Source organism: Aplysia californica, unplaced genomic scaffold, assembly GCF_000002075.1.
Source record: "Aplysia californica isolate F4 #8 unplaced genomic scaffold, AplCal3.0 scaffold01348, whole genome shotgun sequence".
Taxonomy (NCBI): Eukaryota; Metazoa; Mollusca; class Gastropoda; order Aplysiida; family Aplysiidae; genus Aplysia; species Aplysia californica.
In genome coordinates, this window is record NW_004798618.1 from 15,761 (window position 1) to 26,685 (window position 10,925).

The 10,925-nt window shown below is 45.3% G+C and overlaps 1 protein-coding gene across 1 annotated transcript; it reads right to left on the reverse strand.

Annotated features, from left to right (window-relative positions):
* Positions 1-5,504: 5,504 nt before the first annotated feature.
* LOC106013837 (uncharacterized protein K02A2.6-like) lies at positions 5,505-6,014 on the reverse strand. Its single transcript, XM_013090580.1, has one exon. The coding sequence runs from the start codon at positions 6,012-6,014 to the stop codon at positions 5,505-5,507; it is 510 nt and encodes a 169-aa protein (XP_012946034.1).
* Between the last annotated feature and the right edge of the window lie 4,911 nt (positions 6,015-10,925).

The window sequence follows — 10,925 nt, forward strand, 5'->3', positions numbered from 1 at the left end:
AACTGCTGAAGGGGGGAAAGAGTTCGCCCAAGATAGACGATATACTGCTTTTGTTTGTTATTTTGTTTTCTTTTGTTTGTTTTGTTTTGTGTTGCGGACATAGTTGAGTTCTATCCCCTTCGTGTTTCTTTTGATGTCCGTTGGGTTTTTTTTTTGTTAACTTCCATTTTACTGTTAAAATTTCTTCTTCGCAAAAGACAAGCTCTTTTATTCAGTTTGTGGGCTGTTCAATATAAAAATTCCTCGATAAGACAATGTGGAAAAGTACTCAGAAAGTTCTTTTTAAAATCGGAGCATCTTTTCACAAAATGAAGTCATTCTCACAAATGAACGGGTCACATACATAACGGGTTTCAGTTACCTTGAGATCGTTATTCAAAAGAAGTTGGGCGTAAGCATGATAGTATTATACCGAGGTTATATAAAGGCCATAGCTCTAATTTAAAAATCATAGTCATTTTTCTTAAAACTATTCTGTGTAGTCTCCCCTGAAATGTGAATTCATGCGAAGAACCCTATTCTGTACTTAATGCGACTTAGATATAGTATTTTTCTGACCTCTTCAATTAAAAACCGTCAACATCATTTCTGTTTTGCCCCCATTAAGCTACCTTGTACCCAATTCTCGTGTGAGCAGCTCTAAGGTAGGGCATGATTCGGTCATTTTCCTTCTTCTTAGAGTCAACTAATTTCACCTCTTCACAAAAGGTTCTTTGTGGGATACTTCAGAGACCTTGACAAGTGATTTCATCGCCCGCTAGCCCCCCCCCCTGGCTTCTTTGCTTTGATTATCTTATTCCAAAGAAATAATTTGATCTCATAATACACACCGCTCATTGACAAGGCACATTCTCATGTCTGTTCGACTTACTTTTAACCATTTTCCCTCTCCTTTGGTACCGGTGAGTGTAGCGAGAGGAAATAATTTTCGCATTCGGTCAGCTAGAAGTAGAGTGGCTTGGAAGAGGGTCAGGTCATGGGCACTGAGAGTGTCCTTTTTAGAGTCGATCCAGATACGTATTGGTCTTCCTCCCATCCTCCATCCAGAGTATTGACTGTTAAAGGCTCACAAATCTTTTTTTTTCAGGGAGCATTCTTGAGAGGAGGCCAAAAACTTATAACTCTGTGTTGTTCATTTTCTTACGATGTCTGAACCCTTCGTTTCTTTTCAGGTCACTCCTCGGAAAGATTATCTCGCAGGAGGTCAGTTTTCTCTTCTGTGTCTTTGTTGAAGACCAAGCCTGACACCTGGTAAGTTAATGCTGGTATATAAAATTAAATAAAGGATTTCAGTTTGACTTTTATTTTCCCCCTACGGTTCTAAACGATTACTACATTTCCGTCGCGGTCAATATCTGTGGATTGTTTCAATCATTTGTCACTTGGTGCTTAATTCCTGCTACAACAATTAGTAGTATTGTTCATGCTACTGGTGTTGTTGCCGTTGATGCCGCAACTATTGGTGTTGCTCTTGTTGGGCTTTGTGTACTTACAAAATTAAATACGTAGCTGATTTGCAGGACAGTTTTTCCTTACAGTTTAAATAATAAGCATTCGAACTTTTGATACTTAACATTATTTGACAATGGCTTTATTGCCCCGAAGAAAAAAAACTTGTTTGGAGCCAGTCAATAATAAGCTTCGTTTTCTCTTTGTATAGCTCTATTTTTTATATCAGTAGATTCATGTTCAGTACAATATTATGTATGACTATGTATCCATTAATGTATTTCGCGAATTGCATTGTGTATTATTTATTTATTATGTATTTGTATGTGCTCACTACGTAACGATGTGTAAGTGTGCCCGTGTGATAAGCAAGTAGATGTGTGTGTGTGTGTGTGTGTGTGTGTGTGTGTGTGTGTGTGTGTGTGTGTGTGTGTGAGTGCGTGCATGCGTGTAATGTGTGCGTGAGTGTGTGTGTGTGTGTGTGTGTGTGTGTGTTTTTGTTTGTGTTTGTGTGTGTGCATGTGTGCGTGAATATTGTTCGTACATGCATTCATGTATAGCGCTTAGAGCTGTTTTTACACGGGAGTTGGCGCTATAGAAATGATCTCCATTATTTCTTTCTTTTAAATTTAAAACTGATTAACTGCATACACCCTCCCACAGGGGCAATGAGAAAAAAAAGCTTATACGGACAAAATTTGGCCTCCAGCCGACCAGAGGTCAATCGTGAGACTGGTTTGTTACTTCAAGAAACGATCAAACGACGTGCAAACATATCACACAAGCACACACAGAGAAACCATATCTACTTTGTGGAAGCCCTGCCAACATATTTGGTTCTTTTTTTTTCAAGTAAAGTTCACTGCACAGGATTTACTGTTTTCTTAAACATAATATTGATCACTGACAACTTCTAGGAAAGGAACCTGACAGTTTAAAATGAAAGAGCTTAAGTTTACAAAGGTGAAAAATACTCCTAATTTAAAGCATATTTAAGAATAATAATAATAGATAGCATTTGTATAGCGCATACCCCGCTCAACAGCAGGCTCTATGCGCTTTACACTATATTATTACCCCAGCAGACTATAGAACACTCCGAAACATTCTCAGCTTCCCGGGAAGCATACAGTGCAAACAGCTGATTAAGCGCTCAAACACTAACAAACTGACTAAATCGCTCGCTGTCTATAGCCGGGTATCCATTCCCACCTGGGTGAAGTGAGGAAAATTCGTGTAAAGTGCCTTTCCCAAGGACACAACGTCGGGCCCCTGACGGGATTCGAACCCATGACTTTACGGTTGTGAGTAAGAGAGCCTAACCACTAGGCCACCGACGCCACATTTACCAATGTAAATAATAATAAGTGAAGTGGCAAGACGGCTTGCTGTGAGTCACTCAGTGATCATCATACTGAGAAACCGGATTGTTACAAATGGAACTGATGTTGAGCGAAGACGGTCCTGAAGGTCACGTTGCACACACAGCGAGAGGGCCGGGAGATCGTCAGAACAGCCCTGGCAACTTGAACCTGAATAGCCCATCACATCAGACAGCAAGTGCTACCCGCAGGCAACGTTGGAATCAGCGACCAGACTATTGGAAACCGACTGCGTGAGATTGGTCTACGCTCCTGTCGACCAGCAGTCCGGGTTCCACTGACACAGGCCCACCAGATTGCCCGCAGAACCTGATCCGCCCATAACCTGAGGTGGACTCATCCGAAGTGGTCTATTGTGCTCTTCACGGATGAGTGCAGGATTCAACCTCCGGAACCCTCTGCATCGCATTCAAGGCAATCTGAAGGGTATTTGGTACAAGGACGAGATTCTCCGCTCCTTTGCAATTCCAGCTCTTCGGGGAATGGACCAGGGCGTGATACTTCAGGACGACAACACCAGACCTCACGGCGCTCAAATGGTGGATGATTTCCTGCAGCAGAAGCACGTGATCAGGCTTCACTGGCCAGTCCGATCACAGGACTTTAGTCCCATTGAAAACTTGTGGGATGCTGTTGGCGCCGAGTAAGAGACCATCAGCCACCCCAAACAATGTGGATGAACTCTTTAATATTTGGGACCAAGAACGGCGAGCCATTCCACAACTGACATTGCGAACACTTATTCAGCCAATGAGACAAAGATCATCATCATTGCCTTTCTCACCCTGCACCAGGGTATAGGCAATGAACAAACACATTCCACCTTTCTCTATCCTGGGCTAGCCTCTTGATGTTATTCCATGTGTTCCCACTTTTCTGTACATTGATTTCTGTGGTTCTTCTCCAGGTTCCACGTGGTCTTCCACTTGGTGGCGGAGGTCAGGGAACGGATATCGGAGTAGGCTCTATGATGGCAACAGGTAAAGAAGGCATGGAAGGAGGGACGACGGAGAGCTTCAGATGTTTGCAGTTCCGGTGGTAAGCCCTATCCCCAGACTGTATGATGTAAGACCTCGGAGCACACCGTTCTTTGACAACCGCAGGGCCACGCAACTCCTTGTCGTTCTCCAGCTTCTGCAGGACGAGCTGACCAGGGTTCAGCTCCGGGAGGTTCTGGGCAACGTGGCGTCTGTCAAAAGCGTATTTGTACTTACGCTTCGACTCAGCGTCTCTGGCTGCAAACTTGGTCTGTCGTAGACCAGCTGGTTCAGGTTTGAAGGTAGAGTTGGGAGGGTCGTCCTCGGTCGTCGCCCAAGAGCTAGTTCCGCTGGGCTCGTCCCCCGTCGGTGACACGGGTGCAGACCTGTAGATCAGGAGGGCGAGAAATGGGTCGTCCTGACTGAGTGCTTTCTTCGCCTCCTCGACTGCTCTCACGGACTCGCCGTAGCTCTAGGGAAAATGGGGGCTGCTGGTCGTGTGTTAAAAGCCTCAGCCCTTGGCGAACTTGTGGAAGCGGTCTGACACAAACTGGGGACCGTTGTCGGTCTCCAGTAGTTCTGGAAAGCCAAACCGAACGAAGATGTTTTTCAGTTTGTACACAACAGTCTCTGAGCTGATGTCTGGCATGTAGGCCACCTCCAAGTACCATGAGAAGTAGTCCACGAGTACCAGTTAGTCATGTCCCTTGTAGATGCACAGATAAGCCTCAACCATTTGGAAAGACCTCTCAGGTCGAGCTGTCGGGTTTAGAGGTTCACTCGGTTTTACTGGACGTTTCTGCTGGCAATTGTCACATCTTGAGACGACTTCCCGTATCTCGGAGCTGAGACCAGGCCACCAAATTGAAAATTTAGCTCGTTCTCGACACTTCGACTCTCCGAGGTGACGGTCGTGGATCCTGCTGAGCATCTCTCCTCGCATTGCCTTGGGGATAACGATGCAGTTGTCTCTGACTAGTAGTCCATGGACTTCGCTCAGTTCACTGGAGACTGCGTAGAGGTCGCAAGCTCCGGACCTGACGTTTTGGATGAATTTCGGCCTACCGCTTCTGGTGTACTGTATCACAGCACTGATTGCTGGATCCTGTTGAGACTTGTTTCTGATTTCGTCAAGTTTGCTACCCGTGGCATCCCAAGACATCTGGATTGTAGCGACATGAGCCTTGATTTCTTCACCAAATTCTTCAGGCTCAGTGCTCACTACAGGACTTCGGGACAAGGAGTCTGCGACAGTCATGGTTTTCCCTTGGGTGTATTCTGCCTTTCCGAAGTAACGCATAATCCGCATCAGCATCCATTGGCAGCTGACAGGTGCATCATTCAGTTCCTTAGAGTTTATCAGGGGCACAATGGGCTTGTGGTCGGTGAGCAATGTGAATGACGGCAGCCCGATGAGGTATCGATCGAACTTTCTGCACGCCCAGGTGGCCGCCAGCAGTTCCGTTTCAATCTGAGCGTAGTTCCTCTCGGCCCTAGATAAAGTTCTGGAACGGTAGGCCACTGGCTGAAGATCACCCCTGCCCTCCATGAGGAGAACAGCAACTAGGCCGTAGCTGCTTGCGTCAGTGCTTACAATGACAGGCTCCCTCATGTCGAAAAAGGCGAGTGTTGGAGCTGGTGACTGCAACTTCTTGACTGAGTGAAAGCAAATGACTGCGCTGGAGTCCAGGCCCACTCAGCATTGTGGTTCAGAAGATGGTTGAGCGGCTTCATGACTGTTGCCAGATTTGGCACAAACCTGCTCAAACTTGCACTTAGATTTGTTCAACTTGACCCCATGCTCCTTTAGCCGCTGATAGACTTTCTTCTTCAGTTCATCGTGTTCCTCCAGACCATCCGTGTGCCGGAGGATGTCGCCCATAAAGCACTCAACACCATCTATGCCCAATAGAATGTCTTGCATCGAATGCTGAAATATCTCAGGCGCAGAGGTGATTCCAAAGCAGAGACGTCTGTAGAAGTACCGGCCGAACGGGGTAATGAAAGTGGTCAGCTTCGCGGAGTCGTCGTCCAGTGTCAACTGCCAAAAGGAAGAAGTTGCATCAAGCCTGTTTGATCCACTGAGTTTGTACAGGATTTCGTCTAAGGTGGGCAGCACGAATCGTTCTTGCTTCACCGACAGATTCAGCTTTTTCAGATCTGAGCAGATTCTAACGTTACCAGACCTTTTTCTGACCGGGACCATGGGCGCGCACCAGTCAGTTGGAACGCTGATTTTCTCAATGACACCTTGCGGTCTAGTTCAGCCTTGACTTCGTCCATGAGTGGAATGGGAATCTGACGTGCGACGTTCACGGAATATAGCAGTGCATCTTCTTTCAAGGTGATTTTTATTGGCTCGGAGCATATAGGTTCAAGTCCCACATCGTCAAACACGAGGTTGGCGGAATCCATTCTGTCTCTATAAATCAGTCACAGACGAACTGCGGTGTTACGACTGAGAAGAAAGTCGGTGTCGTCGTCAAGGACGAAAACACAGAACGCAAATTTTCGATTATGCTGCGTAGTCGCGATAAATTCTCTCACTTTCCTTATGACTCCCCCAGGACTACGAAGAACTGCAGACGTTGTTTTCAGCTTTGGACGAAGACTGAGACGGTTGTAGTCGGCCTTCGACATTATCGAAACATCGGCCCCTGTGTCTATCTTGAAAAATGTAGCTCTCCCTCCAAGGTTCAGTTTAACGCGCCATGGTGGCTCGTTGACTTCGCCGAAGTTCACATCAGGAACGACATAACTGTCCGAGTTTTTGTCAACAGCACCTAAACAGAACGAATGAGTTTCCGATTCAAAGATTTCGTTGATAGTGTGGCTGCTGCTGCGACAGACTGTTTCTAAATTATGATTGCGCTTCCGCATTTTTTTCACGTTTTCCCACGCGTTGGGCAATTTTTTTGGGCATGACCTCTTCCACAGTTGCTGCAGTTAGAGGACGTTGACGGTGATGCATGGCTGCCTCTATGTTGTGAGTGTGTACCTGTTCTTCGGCCGCCTCTGTCCCTTGGGAGAGCAGACGACGAATATCCCCTCTGGCGTAACGAAATGCATCTACTGTTATTGCTGTACCTAGCTGACGTTGACAGCTGACCTGGCCCTTCACGAGCTCGAAAGAGCTCGAAATGGCGTGCTGTATCGATGGCTGATTTCAAAGTGACAGTTGCCTCGAGTTGTAAGCGCTGTGACAGTTCATTGTCCAGTACTCCTAGGACGAGTCTATCCCTAATGGTTTCATCTCGGTCCTTAAAGGCTGCATGTTCTGAAAGCTCGTACATGGCTCTGACATATTCTTCTATTGTCTCCCCACTGTTTTGTGTTTGTGCTTGAAACTTTGCTCTTTCGTGGATAATATTCCACTTGGGGACAAAGTGAGCGTCGGAATTCTCTAAGACAGTGTCAAAGTTGTCCCTAGGATCGTTGCTGTCGACGGGAGCAGGGAACGTAAACGTGTTAAATATCTGTTCAGCTTGGCGTCCCATAGCTAAAACGAATGCTCTTACTTGGATTGCCCCGGTCGCTGCCCTCAGTGTGGTGGCTGTGCGGTATCGTAGCATACGCTGTCGCCCCTCGGGCCACTCGTGAGGTTTGGAAAAATCAAACGGTTCAGGAGGCTTGAAATGAGGCATTCTGACACTTGTGACACGTTATCCACTGACTTCTGACACCATGTAATGATAGTATACACACACGACTATAAACGGAAGGTACGAACACACACGACACCAAGCAATCTAAATGAGCCCCAGTGCTGTGTCTGACTTTTTATGTTGATCTCCAAAGTGAGTAACATTAACCAAAAGCCCATGGCATGCCGGGCGCTTACGTCCCGTGATTAAAAAGAGTAAGGTACGATACTGTGACTACCGTGACAGAAAGGGCATGTCATAAATCTCTTGACATCCTGAATAATTGTTCGATCACCCGGATCAACAAAACAACAGAGGCTGGCAGCTCACCAGATGTCACGCTAAGTGCAAGTGTCTGGAAGAGCAAATGTGGGTGATGAAGACCTCGGTGGTTCTGATCATTCTGCAATCATCATTGTTGTGAACAGTGCAACTAAACATCAATCAATCATTGCAAAGGCGCCGCGCTGGAGAAGCAACGGAGTGAACTGACCAGACTTTCGAAATGAGATTGAAAGCAGCAAAGATAACTTTTCGGAAACTGACGATCTGAATCTGGGAGTCCTACGTTTCCATGCCATCTTACTTGAAGCAGCTTATGCGCATGTCAGGAAGGTGAAGCCGTCCAAGAAATCACACTCTTGGATGACCCCTAAGTGTCGAGGACTGATCAAGAAAAGAAAAAAGCTAAGAAAAAATATCTCCGCACACAGGGTGGAATGGTTGCAAGCTTGTAAAGATGTTACAGAAGCAAAGACTGACCAGTGGAAGGAGGTAGTTAATGGCGTGATAAATGATCTGGACCAAAGGAAAACTTGGAGCTTCATCAAGTCTCTAAATGGATCACCAGAAACCAACCCCCCCAACGAAGCAAGATGCAAAAATCAATACGCTCCAATTTACACACGAGGAGCGCAGAAGAAACAAACTTCGATAGAAGCGCCTACTGTATGACGATGTGAACAGCAAAGGCGAACAACAATCATACCCAGACTCCATCATGAAAGAGGGGGAACGGGCCATAACACACATGAAGAGAAGAAGTGCTCCAGGACCTGATGATATACCACCATCTTTCCTAAAAGAGCTTGGCCCACTGGCATTGAACGAATTGCTCAGCATATGTAATATGTCGTTTTAACAAGCAGTGCACCGACCAGATCATCAGAATCTGTTAAGGAATTAAGGATGGTTTTCAGCAAAAGCCAACATTCCATCAATCAGTCCTAGTCCTGCTGTACTACTCCAAGGCATATGATACGGTTTGGCGTGAAAGACTATTACTGTCAATGGCTGACAAGGGAGGTCCGCGGCGTACAATCAGATGGATCCATGGTTTCCTGAGAAACAGACAAGCCTGTGTTCGCCTGAATGGAGAAACAGGCAAGAGCCAGAATTTCAAGCAAGGGCTTCCCCAAGGAGCTGTAATATCCCTGCTGCTGTTTATATTCTTCATAAACAACCTTGCATAATCTCTCCCAAGCCTCACAACAACTAACCTCCGCCAAGCTGATCTACTCCATGTTCGCCGATGACTGCACAATATTGGCCAGTCACACAAAAAGGGAAAAGGCAAATGAAGCGATGCAGTTGAATGTGGACATGGTTGTGAAATGGAGCAATGAATGAAAACTTACCTTGAATGCAACCAACAGTGATGTGTGCTTCTTCTCAACATGGGTGAAGGAGGCAATATGGCAACCAATAATTCAGATCGAAGGGAAAAATATACAATTCAACCCGCTCCACGCCTTCTGGGCGTCTATCTGGGTAGACAGCTAACCTTCAACAAGCACATTGAGAAAGTGTCCAAAAGTGCAACCTCAAAAATGAAGGTGATCAGTTCTGTCAGCAACTCAAAATGGGGCTGGGGTAAGGAGTCGCTCAAGAAGGTATGTCAAATGTTTGTGAAAAGCAAGATGGATTATGCTGTCCCAGCGTGGCAGCCTTGGCTGAGTGAGACCAGTGCAAAGGCCGTGGATAGAATAGAAAACAAAGCCCTCCGCCTTGTATCAGGTCAGCTGAAAACAACACCTACAGAATCGCTGCATTATGAAACCAGAACTGAGCACTACACCACCTACACAAAAAGAACATGCCTCAAGTCTGTAGAGATGACTAAGAGATTGCCAGACAACCATCCTAGAAAAAAGCCCTTGATCAAGAAGTCAAGCCTAAAACAGCAGGAAAAGTTTATTAAGGATGGGCACCGATCAAGCTGACCACCTCCCTCTGAAGCAGAGAATCGATGGCCAATCAATCTGGAGAGAGCCTGTCCTTGGCAGACCCATGGCGAAATCGAAATCCAGACAGAACTGAGAGGAGTGAAGAGCAAAAGTGATAATCCCGTAAAGGCACGTGAAGCTGCTGAGGATGTGATCAAAGAAGTTGGTGCTGATGTGACAATTTTCACTGATGGTTCGACTGTTGCAGGATACCGCAAAAGTGAAGCAGCAGCAGCAGTGGTGAACCACTACTAAGAGAAATCATTAAAACTAAAGGTGCATTCCTTACATCATCTTATGACAAGGAATGCCAAGCAATTATGTCTGCTGCTCAATGGATTACTGACAATTGCCTCAGTAGAAACAATGTGTTGATATTGGCTGACAGTCATTCCCTCTGCAAGGGACTGCTAGGCAAGACCTCAGACATAAATTATTTGCGCCGCAAGTTCAGTGAAGACACAGCCACAATAAAAATCCAGTGGATTCAATGCCATTTTGGAATCGAAGGAAATGAGGCAGCAGACCAAGCTGCCAACAAAACCAGAGAGATTGAGGGAGACAGAAGACCAACAACATACAGAGGGTTTTTTTCCAATGATCAAGAGGGAAATCAGATCCCACCATACAGAACCTGGAAGATGTGTATTCTGGGTACTCCAATAAGCAGGAACAAAGTATCAAATGTCGCTGGGACCAGGTTGAGCTAGTGAGATTGCAGTCGGACCATCATGGGAGCTTGGGATGATGTAAGAACTTTGTAAATGAAGAGCTCAGCCCACGTTGCCGAAGATGCAGCCATTAAAGAGAGGATGTCAAACACATGTTTGAATGGCCAGGAACAATGGCAATTCGAATGGAATTATTTGGACGAGTGGAGGTGCCTCTAAGAATATTGACAATGGAGCCGAAAAAGAGCCTCGCTCTCGCTTAAAGATTTCTTCGTGGAGTCCACCAGGCCCATTAGGGAAAGAAAAAAAAATCATCATTATCATCATTCATGTTACGTATCATCATCATTTTCATCATCATCATCATTATCGTTCGTGTTATGTTTCATCATCATCATCATCATCATCATCATCATCATCATCATCATCATCATCATCATCATCATCATCATCATCATCATAATTATTATTATTATTATTACTATTATTATTATTATTATTATTATTATTATTATTATTATTATTATTATTATTATTATTATTATTACTATTAGTATTATTACTATTATCACTATTG

Excerpts from the sequence above, each read along its gene's own strand:
- LOC106013837 (XM_013090580.1), bottom strand. The coding sequence starts at position 6,014 with ATGGTCCCGGTCAGAAAAAGGTCTGGTAACGTTAGAATCTGCTCAGAT.